General features: G+C 38.1%; 1 protein-coding gene across 2 annotated transcripts; it reads left to right on the forward strand.

Moving 5' to 3' along the window:
* Positions 1 to 1,874: 1,874 nt before the first annotated feature.
* tasor2 (transcription activation suppressor family member 2) lies at positions 1,875 to 20,874 on the forward strand. 2 transcript variants are annotated; one of them, XM_034218621.1, is made up of 22 exons: positions 1,875 to 2,322; positions 2,592 to 2,740; positions 3,098 to 3,193; positions 3,288 to 3,360; positions 5,005 to 5,096; positions 5,625 to 5,762; positions 5,899 to 6,032; positions 6,153 to 6,169; positions 6,556 to 6,655; positions 6,771 to 6,865; positions 6,961 to 7,067; positions 7,439 to 7,511; positions 7,619 to 7,690; positions 7,797 to 9,911; positions 10,305 to 11,055; positions 11,246 to 11,699; positions 12,817 to 16,338; positions 18,902 to 19,024; positions 19,099 to 19,252; positions 19,355 to 19,460; positions 19,711 to 19,892; positions 20,126 to 20,874. In XM_034218621.1, exons 1-22 carry the CDS (start codon positions 2,289 to 2,291, stop codon positions 20,221 to 20,223), a joined length of 8,685 nt encoding a protein of 2,894 aa, XP_034074512.1. In that variant the 5' UTR covers positions 1,875 to 2,288; the 3' UTR covers positions 20,224 to 20,874. The 2 variants fall into 2 exon arrangements, with proteins under 2 accessions (XP_034074512.1, XP_034074514.1); XM_034218623.1 differs by having other exon boundaries at positions 10,743 to 11,055.
* The last annotated feature ends 36 nt before the right edge of the window (positions 20,875 to 20,910 follow it).

The following is a 20,910-nucleotide window of genomic DNA, read 5'->3' on the forward strand; positions in this document are numbered from 1 at the left end:
GATACTACTCCACTACATTTAAAAGGGAAATAATGTAATTGTAATCCTTCAACAAACATTAAACTAGTGGATTAACTCTTTAAATCACGAAAGAGTCAAATGATTTAAATATTTTACAAAAAAGTCATTCAGAACTTTGTTGGTCAACTACAGAAACATTTCACTGCAACAATATTATCTAGAAATGTCACATAATATAAATAAATATAGACACATAAAAGCAATTTTTCTGCACAATAATTTTTATATTTTCCGTACATTTGACTAATAATACTTTTGTACTTTAAGATTTTGAATGCAGGACTTGTAATGAAATATTTTGACAACCATTTATTGGTACTTTTACTCAAGTGAAGGGCCCATGTGAAGCATCTGAATACTTCTTCCACCACTGCATTCCAGTTATATATTTGACTAAAATAGACAAAAACCAAATAATATATGAAACAAATGTATGTATTGCTTGTTAACCTGTGCATGATCTCGATCGCTAATGTTAGCAAGCACAATCAGTACTAGCTAACATGGTCAAATGTCCCCCTTTAAAAGAAAGCTTTTTAATAAAGCTAAATCAAAATGATACATCCCCATATTGATGACGTTTCCAAGTGCAAAGGTGGGAATCTTTTGTGCGTGCGTGGTTGGACCATACAGTCAATGGGTTGAACTAGCTAACATCGCTAACTCCAGCTAGTGTTACACTAATGCTAATCCTTGATGTGTTGGACTTGGATTTGCTTTTGTTTTACCAAATGCAGCAACTGCATTAATTTTATGTCGAGGAGGTGTAGTTCTTTACATTTTAAATGTGAATGTGATTAGATTTAAATGGGCGAAATTTTTCAACAATAGCATGGACAGTTACTCGTCAAAAAACCTCAATCAGTTGTGCGATCATTTTATGCATGTTTTCAAAACTCTAGAGTAAATAAATAATACTTTATAAATATTTCTATACAACCTAGATTACTCAATTGCCAGTAGCCTATAGTATTGCGGTAGAATCTAACCAACTATTTTTCTTAGATGAGGCAATAGAGTCATAATTAAATAATGAAATACATTTAAAATATTTTTTGGTAACATTATTTAGAAGGTAGCCTGTAATAAGAGGTCATAGAGCTGGTGAATGAGATACATCATTTTTGAATTACCTAGAAGGGCTTGCTGTAGGCCTACGTAATAAAATATAATGAAATCTACATCCAAAAAAGAACACCAGAGATGGTCTCAATATGGTGGAAAAAATAAAAATAAATACCCTGGGATCGGAAAAGTGATACAAAATGTCAAAACATTTTTTAATGGATGTCTATGGCGAAATACTGTTCTTCCAGTCCTAAGTGTCTGTATTTTGGCTACAAAGTTGATCAATCAACGTTTATTTATATAGCCCTATATCCCACATTTTACATTTTACAAAAGCTCCAAACTTGGACTGAGATAAACATTTTCCAATATTTTTTTTACCAAACTATTATTCTTGAAAATAATAAGAATATTAACTGATTGCATACCTAGTTTATAAATACTTCACATTGAATTATATAACTAGCAAAGATAAAACCGGGAACTAAGGCTTGGTGCTGCTTTCAATGTGAGTGTGTGCTAAACTGTGTAAAAGTGAAATATGTGTTAGCAATGACTCCCAACTTCCCCTGCAGTCTGTAGTTACACTCAACTATGTTCATTGAGCCTCCATGTATTGTAGAAACCACACTATAACCTCCAAACACGGCCAGGTTTATCGTGTTCAGGGTCGAAACGTAGTCCTTTTTCAGTGTTAGTACGTTTTACAGTTAGCAATCATTAATGTTTCTCGCGACGAATAGGAACACATATGGGAGGGGTAGGGAGCCGCAAGCGCAGACTGGCTCCACAACCAGCACCTCAGTTTGGTCTAGTACAGTTTCAAGATGGATGCTTTCGCCCTCGATAGGTTTCTGTTTCTTTTTCGTGACGAACTCGTTCGGTTCGATCCTCCAGCGTGAATAACTGAAGACCTTTCTAAATAACGCGGATTTACTGATCTACGGAACTGTTAAAAAGTGGATTTGAGAGGATATCTTTGTGTCTACGTGTCCGGACTGTCGCTTATTTTGTAACTTCCTGGTTGTGTCGCATAAATATGTCTATCGGAGCTGCGGCGACAGCTCAAGTTACTTCGAAATCTTTACTGGTCACAGGATACACGGGACTTTATATTTCTGTTGATAGGTTTAAAACGAGAGACAACTGTCGTGAACGAAGGGAAAAGGGAGAAAGACAGATTTCATAAGTGCTCAGCAATGGAAAGTGGGAATGGTGGTGCCTCGAGTAAAGGTGACGATCTTCTTCAGTTGTTTCCCCTCGTGTGACTTTCACTTTTAGGATTAACAACATATTTAGATCGGATATTTATTATCCTGATAGACATACACTAATTGTGGATGATTATACCAAAAAAGGACGTAGAAAAAGGTCTCATGTCTCACAGTACAAATAGTTATCGGAAACTTTTGTTGTTGTTGTAGAAAAAATAACATTTGGTTTGATTTTCGCATTGTCGCTTGGATTTGATACTCATGGTTTTTTCTTCTTCTCTCTTCTAGGCCTTTTAGTACCCGTCTCAGAAAGTTCTCTCGTCTTTCAAAACAATATTCTGACTCCAATTAAAAGTGCGTACTTGTATGAGGAGTCAAAGCAGTCTTTTAGGTACAAGTCCGCTGCCTTGGTAAAAAATCCAGCACTGGAAGAAAAGGTCAGTCAACATCTTATTTTTCATGTCCCAGCTATAAATGTCATTACATATTAAACCACACGTAATTCTTAATCTTACATCCGTTTACATTTATTAAAAGCTGCACAGGCTTGAAGCCTTTAAATATGCATATTTTATAAAAACATATAGGCCTACCCTTATTAATACTGTATCCTTTTAACATTATCTTTAACTACTAGGATACTTAATGTGTATATATCCTTCTATGTAAGAAATATAAAGTCAAAGAATACAATTAATGCGTCAACACAGAAACTGCCCTTTTAATAATTACAGGAACCTCAAACATGAAATATTAATGACTTTGACCAAATATTTTGTATTCTTTCACAACAGTATTATGCCTTCCGAGCAAAGAGAAGAGAAGTAGGATATTCAGAGGAGGATCTGAAAGAATCCTATGGGTTTTTGCTGTTCGACAATGTCAACAAGGTAATACACTTGAAATGTTGGCACGCCTGAGAAAAACATGCTCCAACAAATCTTCTAGATCTTTCCCGTAACTGATATTTGTATTTATTTAAAGGCTAATGATCTTGGAGAAACTGGCGTGCTCACAGGAAACAGCACATGCACAACTCTGGGAGATCCTTCCAAAGGTAAAATATAATGATTTAGCATTTTCCCCTCTCTCATACTGCCACTGTTAACCAGCAGTGAGATCACAGTGACATTTCAGTATGGTCAGCCCAACCAGAACAAACAAACAAACAAGAGGTTGTACTACTAATCAGAAAAGAGTTGAAATGTGTACACAACAATTTCTGTAACATATAACATAGATATACTTACTGGTTATTTGGTAAACATGCAAAGAATTACATAAATCCTTTCTTATTTAGTATATATCCCAAGGTTTTATCTTTCCAGCTTTGCCCATTACATTGCATGTGGCCTATTCAAAGTATTTGTAGTGCAGATCATGCTCCAAGAAAAAATATGTGTTGATTGTCTGGTTCTCCCTTGCCTTTTGAAAGTGAAAGCTAGTTAAAACTGTACAAATGTATACAAATGAAAGTGGAAGCATTTCTTTAGTGAAACAGAAACTGTAAAATAGTGCACAGCTGTACAGGATATTAATTGTTTCTTAAGCAGTTAGACAATGAATTCAGCATTTTTATTTCCTGTTACTTTTATTCCTGCAATATGGAAATGTTTCCTCAGAGATATTGTCTGTTAACCTTCCACCCTCTCTTTTCTTTGATAAGTGACGTGCGGAAGACAACATGTTTAGATATTGGTCAAATTCCCAGTTCTTCTGTAAACGTTACAATGAAACCACACTGTATTAGCACATGAAATCAAGAGCTCCACTGTCTCACATGCCATTGCATGTAGCAGTGTTGCAAGGGGTCATAATCTGTGTTATACTTCACACCCGTGCGTGTTTCAATCTGTGTAGTTACAATTTTTTTTCACATCAAAACAGACACAAGCATTCCTTAATGGCAGAAAGAGACATTTGGAAAGCTCATGAAGTTAGTCTTTTTCTAATATGTCATAATTTATCTCACTTTTTCTGAACATTGCTGGTGGAGGAGTATAAACCTACCAGACCGGTTATTGGCCCTTTGTTTGGCCTCCTTTGTTCAGAATTTCAAACTGAGAAAAGTTCACTAACTGTCCCTTATTGTCAAGTGTCTTATAATGTCAGTCCATTGAAATCATTGAATTATATATTTTTATATTTTAATAACATTTGAATACCTTACGTACCTTATTAAAGATAATGCATTATTTTTGCCAGACATGAACACTCCTTTAAAAGTGGCTTTTTGTGAGGAAGCATCAACACCTGCCCCTATACTTCAACCAGCTAATGTCGGACTTATGTCCATAAGATTGAACTAAATCCTTACTAAAATACATTAGAAGTAGTGAAAGTAACTAGTAGAATACAAACATTAGAGGTTATTCCTGCTGAGGGAGGAGGAAAGTTGTTTTAGTAAATGTAGAGTAATTCATGTTTTATGGTCTAGAAATAACATTCTGTACTATACAACATTGTTCAGCTGCAGTGGGTGAGGTTTTCAGATAGTTGTCAATCCTGTTGTGTGACCTTGAACGCCAACAAGCTTCAAGGTGTGGCCTCGCTGCTGTAGGAGTGTCAGTTGTTGGGATTAGTCACTTTGAAGTTAATTATTGTAGTTGCTTATGATGTCCTCAAATATTGATAAGAAACCCTTCCTTCACTTATTTTTAACTGCACACATATTAAGTTAATCTCTCTGTGTTTTACTCAGGTGTTTACATATCAATGTACTCTGACTGTTTGGATCTGAATCGCTGGTATCATGGGAAATCTGGATACATTGCCATCATCAGGCTGACAAAGGTATTCAAATAATTGTCTCAAATAGGCCCTATTATTCTTTTTAGGGTTTCACCCTTTCCAGTAGTGTATCTGTATATGTTTTTGTGCATGTAAAAGGTCTGTAAAGGCTAAAATCCCAAAGTTCACAACAGAGGGAGTTTCTCTCCCAAACCCCCCCTCTCCCCCTGTAACATAATGACATTGCTATGTAACACTTGCGCTTCTATTGGCTGGCACTCCAACACATTGTACTTGATAGGCTTAGGGGCGGGACACCTCTAAGTGGTTGACCAATCACAACAGAGCCGACCAGCTAACCAATCAGAGCAGACTGGGCTCTGGTTTCAGATAGAGGGTGAACAGATGTATTGCAGCACAGGCAGTATGAGAAAAATAAAGACTTTTTTTTAACATTAAAGCATGTACTACACAGTAGTGCAACAAAATACAAATATGAACCTGAAAATTAGCCTAATAGGTCCCCCTGCTCCTTTGTTCCATTCAAAGAAAACATGTAATGAACAACATCACTGCTTTCTTTTACCACAGGGTAGAGTCAAAAACGTTTCAGAGAACTACACGCAGAATCTCACTGCACCCACTGCAGGGTTCGACTGTCATGTGTCGGAGCAGTTGCCTTCAGTATCTGCTAAAACAAGCTCCTTTCTCGCCTTTGAGAGAACCCAGGTAAGAATGTGACTGGTGATGAAAATCATCAGTGAGGATAATGTGTATTTCTTATTTTTCTGTGTAGATGAACCCTTTGAACCTATTGGGGAGTAGACAACAGGCATTTCAAGTCTGTCTATTTTTGTCTTTGCAGTATTACATGTATGAGATGCTAAATGATGAAAGCAATGGTACATCCCAATCTCCCAGTGCTGCCTGTCCTTTTGCAATTGTATCATTCTCATATACGGATACCAAAGCAACACCTGTAGCATCCCCAGAGAAAAGGTACTGTATCATTACAACAAAGCATGACTCAACCCTGAGTAATAAACTATACCAATTCTTACAAATTGAGAATCTTTAAGCCAAATCAATTAATTGTTTGCCTGATTTATCTTTCTTTAGAGTGGAGAGAAAACTTGGTAAGTAATATATTTTAAATATAACATTTGCGATTGGATTAATTAACTAGATGATAGAATTCTGTAAACTGCTTAGAAACCCCCCCATTGTAAATGAATGGATTTGTTTATGCCCCCAAATCAACTAAGCCAACATTTTGCCCAACTTTGGCTCCTGACAAGATAGCAGGACATGTTTGTTACAAATGTATCCCTTAGATTTATTTTGGTTTTGATGTTTCCCACTTTACCAGTGTCTTCACTTTAGCCTTTAAAGTGAGCCTACTAAAGCCTATGATGAATGGTAGCTGATTCTGTAAACGATCGCTTAGATTGAAATTGTAATGTCATGAATATCCTCCCTTTTTAAAAAAACAGTCATTTTTAATAGTTTTTTCTTACTCCAGTTCCTCATTACCTTCCATGGAGGGGTCAGCTTGAACTAGGGGCCCAGTTATATGATGTTGGGCTAAGGACTACGACCGGGGCCTTGATTCCTGCAGAACTGTAAGTTAAAATGTGAAGCATTTAAAAATACTAACTTTTAATACTTAAATATCTTTGAAAAGTTTGATTATATAATCTATTTTTTTGTGCTTTTGTTTTATCTTTTCCATTAAAGGCCACCAGTGGTAAAAATTGACCAAGCAATATCCATGTCAGATCTGAGACAGCTGTTGCCAAAAGCCGTCTTTGAAACCTGTTTCTCTGGTGAAGGTGTGCTTTTAGAATATAATAGAAAAAAAAACATCTTTTTGTGCAGAGTTTCTGAACATTTCATTGATGCATTATGTTTTTTGTATGTTTGTCAGTCTTTCTAGATGGCTTGTACTGCACTCTGTGTGAGTTTGTTCCCTGTGGGGCAGTAGAAACCCAGTCACTTGCTCTGCTTCTGCAGGAGGTCAAAGAAAAAGATCTAGTGAGTTTCTGTTTTGTTATCATTCTTTGAGAGATAGTGAGTTTTTGAATTAAAACATAAAAAATGATTACAATGTCAATTAAAGTTTATCAGTGCCAAAAGTGGTATTTAATTCGGGTTGACTAAAAATCAGAAGCCTAAAGTAATAATACTACAACCAAGCAAACACTTACATTTGTACAATCGTTACCAGTGACTGACTGATCATTTTGTATCATAAAATGTCTTAATAACCTAATCGATCAATAATTAATGGTCTAGTGAATCGTTATTTTAGCACTGGAAATGTCCTTGAAACAGTTTTTGTTGAATTGTACTTGCTACACAAAATTCAAAATGTTTATCTGACAAACTTGCTTATTTATTCACAGGCTCTCACTTTTCAGCTGCATGATGGTGGTTTTCTTATCCTGTTGCACTCTTCTCATTTCCTCACATATGATGGTAAGATATGAAATTGATGACAAAGTTTTCAATCCCACACCAAAAGATCTTTGTTCGTAATTCAACTTCACATCAGCCACATACAGTATCTGCGTTTATTTCCCCAGATACTGGGTCCAATGGAACTGATGTCCTGCAAGGCATATTTGTGTTTCCAGTGTCACAAATTATACGGAGAGGTAATTACAGCATTTGTTTAACAGTTTATATTTTCATTTGATATGTTGAAATAGTCATGAATACAAAGAAGATATCAAACTATTATTCTTTCTTGAATTTCCACAGACACAAAACTTGTTCAGCGAAAGCCTGCCATCTCAACTGACATCCTTCAGGTTCTACCAGTGCTAAGTTATGCAGAGTGTGAAGTTGAGAAAACCCCAATTGATCCAGGCGAAGAGCTGTGTGAAGTCTTGGTGCAGCATATGCAGAGTTACGCAGCACTAATAAATCCTGGATTTGCATCAATTCCATCTAGGGAAGTCAGCATCTTTCCAGATCAGTATGATGTACCGGATGCCCACAAGAACTTCTACTTATCTCCGGAGTGGACTAACAGGGCATGGCAGAGCTTCAGGACTTACCTCAGCAAACCTCTCTCTTTTCAACTGCCAGTGTCCAAGGCTTCAGAAATCCTTGCGACTGGACGAGAGGATCGAATGGAATACCTTGATGATGATGATGTCTACATATTTTACTCATCTCCTGAAGAGGCACCAGCTAATTCTGTTAGCATGGAGTCAGAGGATCAGTTGACAGGACGGAGATCTCCTGTAAACGTTAAAAATGCTGCAGCACAAGTTGACTCTACAGATGTCTCTCAAAATGTTCTAGCAAATGATTTGCAAGCTGCAGATGTTTCCCAAGACACTGGCAAATTTGATCTGACTGTGTTGATCAAAGCTGATGAGATGGCGTCAAAAAGTCTTTTGACTCCTTCTAAATCAGATGACCTTCCTGCAGAGCTTATTGTCAGCATCACTTCTGCTGAGGGAACTGTCACTGATGAGGGTTTAAGTATAATCGGTACTGTATCTGCAACAAATCACAATGACTTTAATTTGTCTGGTTTTACAACAGACAAATTACAAACAGCAGGAGTGAACTCTCTGAATGATAAGACGGTTACAACCAAAAACATTTTGGATTGCCCAGAGGTCCCCAATCTCTCAAAAACTCAACGGAAGAAACTACGCAAGGTACATTCCAAAGGTCGGGGAAAAAAAGTATCCAAAGCTTGTGTTGACCCTCCCAGTTTACAAGTACCAGAAGTGGATGAGAACTTAAAGAGTCAGAAGGAAGGCCAGGCCAAGGAATCTTCAGACCACCCACAGTTGGGTAATCCTTCAAAAATTGATAGGAGGAAAGGTCGGCAAAAGGGCACATTAAAAAAACTGTCAGCAAAAAATGAGAAGGTTATATCTGCTTCTGTTGAATTAACAGTACCAGAGGAGAAAAAGATAGACCCTGGACAGCAAACCTTGGGAAGCAACATTTTAATGGAACTTGAAGCTTTACCTTTGAGAAGAAAAACCGAGCGCTGGGACTTAAAGCCAGTCATCAGTGAATGTGGAAGAATCCTGGTTCCTCATGGCTCTGTTGATTTTGCCGATCAGATAAGGTCTTTAAAAGATAAACTTCAATCTGATAAAGATGAACTCATACCTGAAAAAGTATTGGCTGATGCCTCTGTGAATGCTCATGAGGCAGTCGAATCAGTGGGCGGAACAGAGGCCTCAACATCCAAAGATGGAGGGAACACCCTTCAAAATGCTGTTGACAATGAGGTCAATCCTGAACACAATATTTTAGGAGCATCAGATGATGGCAATGGTTTATTGACTCTGAATCGAGAGATTAGTGACCATTCTTCAAAAACTGATGGCAAAGCAACCCCTCCCTCAGAAGTTGTTAAAAGAAAATACTTTCATACCCTTTCTCCAAAAAGGATTGCCACAAAGGGTGCATCTCTGTTGAGTAAATTAAAATCAGTTCTTCTAAGAGGAAAGCGAAAAACGGCTCTTCTATTGCCAGAGGAAACGACTGCAGATACTGCAGAAACAAGTGAGCCCTGTCTCAAGAATGGAAAATTTGACACAAGCATTACAAGTGTCCAGGAAACCATTATGCATGTCGGGGAAGCTTCAAAGAGGCTGTCAGTTGACCCTCTTTTTGCATATGCCCTAGGCCTGACCCCTAAAGAGACACCAGATAATATAAAGAAGACACAGGATCAGGAAAACCAACAAAGGAAAGAATCATCAGGGACACAAGTACAAACCATTTTGGACAACCAACCTCAAATCCTACAAAAGCCTCCATCAATCTTTCCGAGAAGGGGAAGGATTAAAATGCTCAAAAAGCACCAAGGCATCCCTACAGAGTGTGTTAAAAAGAAATGTAAGTCTTATTTCAAAATTCTAAAAATTAAATGTTTGTTTTGTGTGCATGATGACATGTCTTCAGTATTATTAATGACATTTCAATTGACTATTTTCTTGGATCTTTAAGCTTTGCATCTGTCCTCGGCATGCTTTCGCTGCCCTTTGCTACTTCTTTCTTTGCTTATGCTTTTCTCTTGTTTGTGCTTCATTTTTGCCTGTTCATCTGCACCCAAATGTGGTGGTGTTGGCCAAATAAACAAATACCTTTTTGTTTTAAATAATGACCTAGTTTACAAGTTGGTGGCAGGTTCCCAATAGATATACATTGGTATATTTAAAATGCTTTCAATGTGCTACTTTTTATTTTCATGCTGTTTTTTCTTTTTTCTCCTCTGTTTTGTCTTCACAGGGTGGTTGCATTTTCAAACCCCAGCTTGTTATGCCAGTGAGAAACTCAAATACAAAGAGAATACTAGAGATAAATCTGTCAGGAAGACTGTTAAGGAAAAAAAGAACAGTACTTGCTCATCTACAGATGCTTTGAACTTACTTGCTGACTTGGCACTCAGTGTCAGTAATGAAAAGGTTCCACCACAACCAGATCCAGCTCTTGAGAGAAAACCTGAGACAAGTTTGAAGAAGTGTGACCTTACAAAAGATGTTACCAGTGCTGAACAAGAGTCAGTTCTTCATGCTCTGCTTAGACAGCCTGCTGCTAGACCCATGCAACCTCTTGAGTGTCCTTCTCCAAGCCATCCTGTGGGATGCAGTGAATTGGTTGATTTGATATCTAAAGAACATGCTTACTCATTGCCCCCGTCTTCCTCTCTACTGTTGGGTCTGTCAGGTACACCCTTCCAGGTTTCTCCTTTAAGTGGTTCTACCAGACTGCTGCAACATCACCAGAAAATGTTTGGCGATGGAATTAATACACTACACCCTACTGCCAAGAAATTAAGGACAGAACAAAACCACAGGACTCCTGACTACCTGAAAGTAAACAAGGTGTGCAGAATAAAATTCAGAAACTCTCGTACCTTTGCTAACAAGGATGGATCTATCCAAGTCACAAAGCATTGGAAAGAAAACTATGACTTTGATCTGGACAGCAAGTTCACAAATGACTCAAAGGATAGAACTATCATCCGAGCCTTGCATGGGTATGTACATTGTGTTCAAAATATCCACACAACATTTTTAACGAATCTCTTCACATAGTTGAATTGCTGTACTTGTATCTTGCTAACAAATGTGGGCTATATACTTTAAAGTTGACTTTTAGTTCAGATTACATGATAATCAGTTATTCAACTGAAAGTGTTAATATTTGTACATTTACATCTTCGATAGCCCATGGGATTTCTCCATTGAAGACACCAGTGAAGAGGTGCGACTGATCGTCCACATGTGGATCGGTCTGTTCTACAGCCGGTCAACAGACAGGTTCTTTAATATTGACCTATGTCCAGAAGAGAGTGATTCTTTGGAAATGTCCTGTGGAATGGTGTCAGCAACAGCTCAGCCTGAGCTCAAGGTCAACTCATTGGTTCCTCTCCCAAGTGTAACAAAGACTGCAGACCCATTGATTCCCAATGCTATGGACCTCAGCAAGAAGGATGATTCTGTGTTACGGCAAGGATCTGTGATTTTGGACTTGTCAATGAGAAACTCCAGTGCAGAGATAGTCACTTCTGATTCACAAAACAGAATGAAAATTTTTGTATCCAGTAATCGGAAATACACCATTGACACCTTAAACCCTCTCAAGTCATCTGCGGGACAACAGAAGACCATCACAACTCGGGTATGGTTCTAATTTTATTGTTTCTGCAATCTATCCTGCATTTTATGTTTTTGTCATGATTTATTGGTGTTCTTTAAAATAATGAAACGTTATAAGATCTGATTTGTGTGCTTGTCATGTTATCATAGACATGCAAACATAGAAGTTGGAAGAGACAATCTACAGTTTTGTTTTCTTCCAGCAGAATGCATCTTAATGAGAGTCACAAGCTTTCTTAAATTTCCCTCAGACCTTTTGGCCACAACTCCAAATAGTAATAATTGTGGACAGGGCCGTCCCTGGCCAACATGGCTAGTGGAGCCTCGCAGCGGCGAAACCGTGCCGCGCTACACTAATTGCAGCGCATAGGTACGCCACATTTTCGGCTCAGTTGAGGCACCCTCCTCAAGGTGAGGCCCAACGCAGTCTGCATGATCGGCCTGTAGGGAGGCACGGCCCTGATTATTGACTTTGGACAGACCTCATGTCTCAAGCCTCCTAGGATGCTGAGAGTATCGACTCTTACAGAATAAAAATCATTGTCTTGCTTCTACTAGGGAAAAATAATCCATGCTGGTATCAACAGTTTAAACATAATTTAAATTGACGGCAGCACCGATTGAGGTTTTGTTGCCTTGTAAACGAGACATTTTATTTTCCATTAGCCAGTCTTTAAACACTGCCCTTACCGTGTTCCTGTTGAGTGGTTACTTACTGTCCGTCTTCTTTACTGGGGACAGTTTAGCAATCATGAATCCAAAGTTTTGTGCTCTCCACAAAAAAATGTTGTATCTCCAACAAAGCACAATAACTTTCATCGGTCTGGTTTGTCTGGTCAAAAATGATGGAGAGCTTGGCTTTTGAAGGAAGTCCCAATTTTTTATGGTTCAGATAACGTTATATATCTCCTGTTTGGCCTTCCTATGGGGGAGAGCCATGGACCCATTTGCAATGGGAGACATTACCAAGAACCATTGTACCTAACAACCAAGCTCCCATGCAAACCCTTCAAATATTGATGCATACTCCTGGTACAGTAGAAATAGATTATCCCTTTCGACCGTCACTATTGGGGAAAAGAGTATAAATCCATCACAGGTTCCTAAAGATAATTTCTTATGTTTTCTTATATTTGCAGTGTTACAAAAAGATGGTCCAGTCCACAATGATTGTCAATGAGATGAATGATTTCCGAAGCACTCATGAAAATATGACGACTTCTACACCTTTGCAAAAAGATGGAACCCTGGAGCACAATGTTCTTCACATTTTTCAAGGTGATGGAACATACATTCCTGCACAAGAGATGAAACTAATATTCTTTCAGCCAGAAAATGATGACAATGCTCCACGAATTGGCCACTTGTTATTTGGATGCAAAAACGACAAGTCCAAAATGATAGATGGCATCTGCAATTCAGAGGCCACAGGGATAAGTTTGATTGAAAAACATGGAAAGGATTTCTACAAATCTGTGAGAGGTATAGAGGTGGACCTAAACAAAAAAGCATGTGATGTGGTTCCTGAAGTTGAGCATGATGAAATGAAAGCCATACAAAGAAAGAAAGAAACGCCATGCCAAGAAAGCAATGAAGAACCTTCTCCAAAAGTAATTCATACGAATTATGATTCTACAAAGAAAGAATCGGATATAGTCTGCAATGGAAATCTTGTAGAAAATGAGAAGCCGTTATCTAGGAAGGAAGCTGTATCGGTCTCACCAGGCAAGGATGAAATTGTTAAAGAAGATCTGGATTGTTCTACAGTACACAAAGGTGAAGTAATCGAAGATGCCTCTGGAAAAGGAATTGGACTTAATCAGAAAGACAGTTGCGTTTCAGCTGTGGTCTCGTTAAAGCTGGATTGCATCGAAGAGTGTCGTCACAAACCACCATTGGTTGAGCAACAACCTGAGGCCAACCACGAAAAAGACAGTGCATTGTCAGGTGAAAATGCGATGTCAGAAAATACAGAAAAAGCTCAATTAGAAATTAAGTCTATTTCTAAAGATCTTGCAGTTGAAGACGATTCAGAAATCGATATCAGTTTGGCAGATAAGGTGCATTATCAGATGGCACTATCACCCAGATCTGATGAGAAGAACTCTATTGTGGATGGCTCTAATGCAGATGGGTCTATTCCCCTGACAAAAGACCAATGTAAAAACGGAAGCAATAACAGAGTATTGGCAAACTTGACTCTGAGTAGTCACAATCATGAAGACCAGGATACCAACTCAATTGAGGAAGAGCAAAAGGTTGTTGACGCAACTCAAAAAGAACTATTTCCTCATCAGTCTCAATCCCCTCGGCTTGAAGCTGAAGTGGCACCGATAAAGGGAATGGATGTCAATCAGATCTTCAAACCAAATGAGGGATTGGAAAAGATCTACAAGGGAATTGTCATTCCATTTATTGGAATCGACACCTCCCAAGAGGATGCAGAACAACCACACAATTCAAGCTCATTAGGCAATATTAAAGAAGTTGTCAAGGAAGGAGTACCAATGATCTGTGTTAGTACCTGCCCTGAAACTGTCCTTCCCACTGGGGTATGCAGTACATCTAAAATAAACAGTAAAAAGGCAGAACTGAATGCTGAAAAAGTTTCTGGAAGTGAATCTGACGACCGGTGCCCTACCCCAACTATGGATGAGACACCATATCAGCACCCAACTGGCTCTGGCCCTAGAAGTAGTAGTGTAACGATTTTTTGTGGCAGTAAAACCTCCAAAAACATGACTCCGAAATGTCATAGCAGAGGCTTAACATCCCTACAGAATGAGATGCCTAACAGGTCTACAGTTCATAGTGATGCCAACCCACATAATGATCTTGACCCTGATGTGGAACTAAGAACTCTTAGAGTTTTAAAAAGTATACACAAGTACTTCTCAAAATCAAACCATGTTGACACATCCAGCCAGATTCAAACAGCTGATAAACACTCTCCGGATAAAACCCCTAACCTCAGAAGCAAGTATATCCCCTCTGGCATAATGCCAAGCCACACATCATCTGACTTTAAGGACAAGAAAATTAGCAATACAACGTTGACAATGACGTCAGCCTCTACCTCACAAGAACTGCACAAAGAATCAACAGCTCACATCCTTATAGCGCCTTTCAAAAGCAAACTAGAGGAAGTACTTGGAGTAAAGTTGCAGCTACAGGAAACTGAATCATCAGTTCATCAACTCCTCGAAAAAACTGATAAATTACAAGAAACCTCCATTGGGCCAGATATGTGTCATCCCTCAAGATCTGTTCCCTCCACTGAGAGTTTGCAAGACATTAATCAAAATACTGACCAAGATGAACATAACACAACATCCAAGACCAATTTAAGTCAGGAACCACGTTCATACAGTCAGCGTCCTATCATGGCAGTGAAACCTTCCAAGAGTGATGAAAGTAAAGGAGATTTCATTTCTAAAGACAAGCAAATTGAAAACACTGTAATGTCAAATTTGTCGAGAAATGCAAAGACTAAATCCGCAGAAGTCGCAATCAACACAATCCTTACCATGTTCTTGGAGAAAAAGACAGAAAGCCTCAAGAGAACTTCTGAAGGACTTGATTATAAGCAAGGGGCTAGTGAGCTTCCTCCAAAGAGAAGTTTGTTATCAAGTGTTAGTGACAGTGAGCCCAAATCAGATGAAGATGAATTTATACTTCTAGATTCCTTCGGTCAGCACCAAGGAAGTGACATAACACAATTCAACAGGATTCCTTCACCATCTCTACCTGTGCACTCTTGTGATTCTGAACAAAATTCTTCTGGACTTGTTGATGAAAACCAAGGATTCATGACAAATGTTGAGAAAATTGGGCAAGCAACTAAACAGAGCATTGAGATGTATCAGAAAAACTGCTCAAATGCATCGACTTCAGATGCAGATTACAAACAATGTGGCATAATAGATGACAGTCTGTCAATGGGACCTAACAGCTCACTCATGTGCACGGTCCATAATTCTAGCCAGGAGAGATCTCCTTCTTTTCTGGAGCAGGTTTCTCAGAGGTGCATTCAAGATGACCCTACTGAGGCGTCAATGGAGAAGGAGTGCCTAATCTTCTCAGAACAAATGAAACTGCTTTTAAAAAGGAAGAACAGGGAACCCATCTGCCAACAGGACACGCATGATAAAGTGAATTTGTCATGCGTCAGTCCCATGACTGTGCACTTTAGCAGTCTAGAGGAGCAGGAGGATTCTTTGGATCCATTGGCACATTTGGATGCACCGTCATTTATTGGACATAAAATCAAGGTAGACCTGTCTGAGAGGAAAGATCTTGCAGTCTCTGCTAAAGAAGGAAGTACTTTGCATCCTCAGAAATTATCCCAAGAAACAGATAACCCAATGAAACATCCTGGAATCTCTGGTTTGAAATGTGAGTATGCCAGACTGTACAAGGCAATGATGAATGAAGTCTGCGATGCCAACAAGGTCTCATCTAGACCAAAGCACTTCCGAATGGATAGAGGTTACTCAAAGACTGAACCAAGTAACCATTTTGACTTCTGTGATCAAATGAAGAGAGAGATGGATGAGAGTTTTCACAGCAATCTGAATTCAGTTGTGAAGAAATCCTGTAAAACAAAATACAGATTCTACATCATGGTGACGTCAGAGGATGACTTCTTTGAAGAAACCAAGGTAAGACTAATTTAAAAAAACTTCAAATTGTGTATTTCTATAAAGCTTCTATTAACTATATTGTTTTGCTAACTAAAGTGGTATGCTACACAAACATAATTTTTGACAGTGTAAAACTCATCCCTTGTTTAGAAAATGACCGTAAAACATATTTTGAGATTAGAGGTTTGGTCAGATGAAAATGAAATATCTATACAAAATATAACTGTCTACTATTCTTCTGAGTCCTCACTACCCCAGGACTATGATCTGTCCTACTGCACTGTGACCAGCCCAATGCCACTCTATTGTACTATCACACATTGTGTGAAAGTAGAATTAACAAACACTAATTAAGGTGGTAATTTGTTTGAATTACTAGTTATACTAATATAATAATAGTGTTTTGGACACATTATTTGGCTGTCTCCCAGTACTGAACCTTAACACTAATGGAATGCCTTACTACTATTTTTCCCAGCAATCCTTCTGTTGCATTGAGACCCTTGTGTTTCTTTGTTGTTCATTTGCTACAATAAAACAAATTGTTTGTAAAGCCACTGTTAATAGTAATTTAACACGACAGTGAAAATAATGTGGCAATTATAAGAATTTATTTTAAAACTACCTAAATGTGAACAATATCATCAAGGTAAGCTACGTTATGATGATCTAACTTAATAACACACCGGAGATCAAAATAAAAATGTCTCAACAATACTTTTTTTTAAAGCAATGTCTTAAGCCATTATTGTGTGAATCACTTGAATACATGTGAGTCATATGCATGCAGGCGAGGCTGAGGACATTTCCATGTAATACCTTTTTACACCATAAACATATTTTCACAGAAATCTGTCATGTCCACTAGTAACTTCTAATTTTAACGTAATGAAGTATCATTGTGAAACGTTTTTTAGATTATTTTTATCAAGCCTACGGTTATGACTGTTTCAAAATGAAAAGATACATTTTGGGTGGAGTAACCGATAAAAAAATCCCGAGATGGTTTTTAAAAGGATTTTTTTAGCATTTCATGTTTTGTTTTATGTAGTGTTTCAATACATTTATTTGACCAGTTAAGGTTGTTTGTCATTTTGTAAATGAAAATAATTTAACAACCTCATATTGCCCTTGAATATCCCCCTGTACACTTACAGTGGGGCAAAAAAGTATTTAGTCAGCCACCAATTGTGCAAGTTCTCCCACTTAAAAAGATGAGAGGCCTGTAATTTCCATCCTAGGTACACTTCAACTATGAGAGACAGAATGGGGGGAAAGAATCCAGGAAATCACATTGTAGGATTTTTAATGAATTAATTGGTAAATTCCTCGGTAAAATAAGTATTTGGTCACCTACAAACAAACAAGATTTCTGGCTCTCACAGACCTGTAACTTCTTCTTTAAGAGCCTCCTCTGTCCTCCACTTGTTAATTGTATTAATGGCACCTGTTTGAACTCGTTATCAGTATAAAAGACACCTGTCCACAACCTCAAACAGTCACACTCCAAACTCCACTATGGCCAAGACCAAAGAGCTGTCAAAAGACACCAGAAACAAAATTGTAGATCTGCACCAGGCTGGGAAGACTGAAATCAAATCCTGCAGTGCCAGACGTGTCCCCCTGCTTAAGCCAGTACATGTCCAGGCCCATCTGAAGTTTGCTAGAGAGCATTTAGATGATCCAGAAGAGGATTGGGAGAATGTCATATGGTCAGATGAAACCAAAATAGAACTTTTTGGTAAAAACTCAACTAGACGTGTTTGGAGGAGAAAGAATGCTGAGTTGCATCCAAAGAACACCATACCTACTGTGAAACATGGCGGTGGAAACATCGTGCTTTGGGGCTGTTTTTCTGCAAAGGGACCAGGACGACTGATCCGTGTAAAGGAAATAATTAATGGGGCCATGTATCGTGAGATTTTGAGTGACAACCTCCTTCCATCAGCAAGGGCATTGAAGATGAAACGTGGCTGGGTCTTTCAGCATGACAATGATCCCAAACACACTGCCCGGGCAACGAAGGAGTGGCTTCGTAAGAAGCATTTCAATGTCCTGGAGTGGCCTAGCCAGTCTCCAGATCTCAACCCCATAGAAAACCTTTGGAGGGAGTTGAAAGTTCGTGTTGCCCAGCGACAGCCCCAAAACATCACTGCTCTAGAGGAGATCTGCATGGAGGAATGGGCCAAAATACCAGCAACAGTGTGTGAAAACCTTGTGAAGACTTACAGAAAAGTTTGACCTCTGCCAACAAAGGGTATATATAAGTATTGAGATGAACTTTTGTTATTGACCAAATACTTATTTTCCACCATAATTTGCAAATACATTCTTTAAAAATGTGATTTTCTGGATTGATTTTTTTTCTCATTTTGTCTCTCATAGTTGAGGTATACCTAGGATGAAAATTATAGCCCTCTCTTCTTTTTAAGTGGGAGAACTTGCACAATTGGTGGCTGACTAAATACTTTTTTGCCCCACTGTATATGCTTTCACAAAATACATTAGAGCAAGCAGTGCAAGATTTGCTAATGAAAAATTGATTTAAAAGTTTGATTGATTTCTCCTTGATTTTCAAAAGGTACAATTGGAGTCAGAGGGTCACACTGCTGTACAGCCAACCGAGTTCTTCCTTGGTGAGGATTGTCATTCATCTCTACTCATCATCCTCAGGAATGAAGACATTGCAGAGCACATTTGTGAGGTAATTGTTCTGCTTGAGACAAAGATTATGACAGGACTTTTTCAATTCACGCATTAATGACTCTGATATTTCAGGTCCCGCATTTGCTTGAGCTCAGGAAGTCCCCAGTTGTGCAGTTCACTGGAATTGACGAACCAGATGATGTTGTGAATCTAACCCATCAGGAGCTTTTCACAAGGGGTGGCTTTATAATGTTCGACAGAGCAGGCCTGGAGCACCTGAACCTTTGTAGGTGCACTTTTCACTGAAAAAACAAATTATTGTTATTTCATATTGTGTCAATTAAGCAGACAATTGTACTCATTATATAAACTTTGTATTCATTTTAAGGCAACATCAAAAAAACGTCAGAGGTTTTGCAAGAGCTAAGCAAAACGGGGAAGTGGAAATGGATGTTGCACTACAGAGACAGCCGTTGGCTAAAAGAAAATGCAAGGTAGGGGTTAACTTTTGAAAAAATGTCTACAAAAAACCTCCCTATATAGCAATACACAGATGTTCAAACTTATTTGGGATCATTTATACTATATTTCTGACCTGGCACTAACCGTGGTTTTCCATAAATTGAGATATTTAAATTGAGATATTTTTCACAGATTTTCCTAATATTTTCAGATACCATAGTGTCATCATTTTATGAAAGAATAATGCCGATTGCAAAGTTTAAAACCTACTCTCATATGCAGGTTGAGTTTGGAGGGAAAGGAGAAGCAGAACTTCCTGAACTGTTGCCAAGAGGCTGGAATATTGGAGATCTTGCCTTATCATGAGTGCGACCTCATGTCAAGAGATGGGCCAGACTACCTTGCTTGTTTGGTCCGTTTGCAGGTCCAGAATATATCAGCACGTTACCCTGTGTTTATAACCGGTGAGACACTAATCTACAAATACATTATCTGTACCTTTTACATTCAATGAGACTCACGATACTGTCGTTTAATTTTGAAGATGCCGTTTGCAAGAACTCTACAATTAACATCCCAGTAATTGCTTTCAATGCTTCATTTGATTGGACTTTAAAAAGATCCTCAAAAGTCAACCTGTAGAAGTTTTAGTCATTGTACAGTGCAAAAAAATGACATGTTTTTCTTATTCTTACAGACACAACGGCAGAAAACGCATTTGGAAAGAAAGGAATATTAACAATGACTTTCGACTCTTTCCTGATGTATTCTCCAAGCTTAACACGTACAGCCTGAACTGGAAAAAGTCAGATGATGTATCTTAAGTTGTGCTATTCAAGAACACAACAATAACAAAAACTCACTCGATGGGAAGGAGAACCCGTAATTTACCTTGTTATGGTGATTTCAAACCTACTACATTTTATTATTTATTTTTCGATGAGGCCTTCAGCAGTTAATCTCTTTTGTATGAAGCAATAACTATTGATTTGTTATTTGACATTATTTTTCTATAATTGTTTGCAAGTTATCGTTCAGTTAATGGATAGAGCTACACACATAAAGGCAGGTATAGTGTATATACTGTATGCATTTTGTAAATTGTATTTTTACAGTGTATACTAAGTTGTGTTGTGTTAAATGTTGACTTCATTCAAGGAGGTGAAACTGAACATTCAGTTTGCTTTGGTTAGGCAGGGTTTTTGTACGAGCATGGCTCAAAGAAGAACCAATACAGCCATGACATTAGTGTTTCAGGCGGTTTCAAATATTTTATATTATTTAAGTATTTTGACAGTGATTCTTAATTATTGACTTTTAAATAGTTGAAGCAAAGCAATTTATAATTTTGACTATGCACTTATTGTGTTAATATTTCATGACTGTATAGAGATATTTTACTGAGAATAAAGTGATTTGTTTGTTTTGTTTTAAGGAAAAAAAAAATGTTTCAATAACAATGTAAGCTTTGGGGGAAGACTC

The sequence above is a fragment of the Gymnodraco acuticeps genome, unplaced genomic scaffold (assembly GCF_902827175.1).
Source record: "Gymnodraco acuticeps unplaced genomic scaffold, fGymAcu1.1, whole genome shotgun sequence".
Taxonomy (NCBI): domain Eukaryota; kingdom Metazoa; phylum Chordata; class Actinopteri; order Perciformes; family Bathydraconidae; genus Gymnodraco; species Gymnodraco acuticeps.

Excerpts from the sequence above, each read along its gene's own strand:
- tasor2 (XM_034218621.1), top strand. The coding sequence starts at position 2,289 with ATGGAAAGTGGGAATGGTGGTGCCTCGAGTAAAG. Across the intron at positions 3,194-3,287 it reads TGTTCGACAATGTCAACAAG|GCTAATGATCTTGGAGAAAC; the intron begins GTAATACACTTG and ends ATTTATTTAAAG. Across the intron at positions 7,068-7,438 it reads AGGTCAAAGAAAAAGATCTA|GCTCTCACTTTTCAGCTGCA; the intron begins GTGAGTTTCTGT and ends ATTTATTCACAG.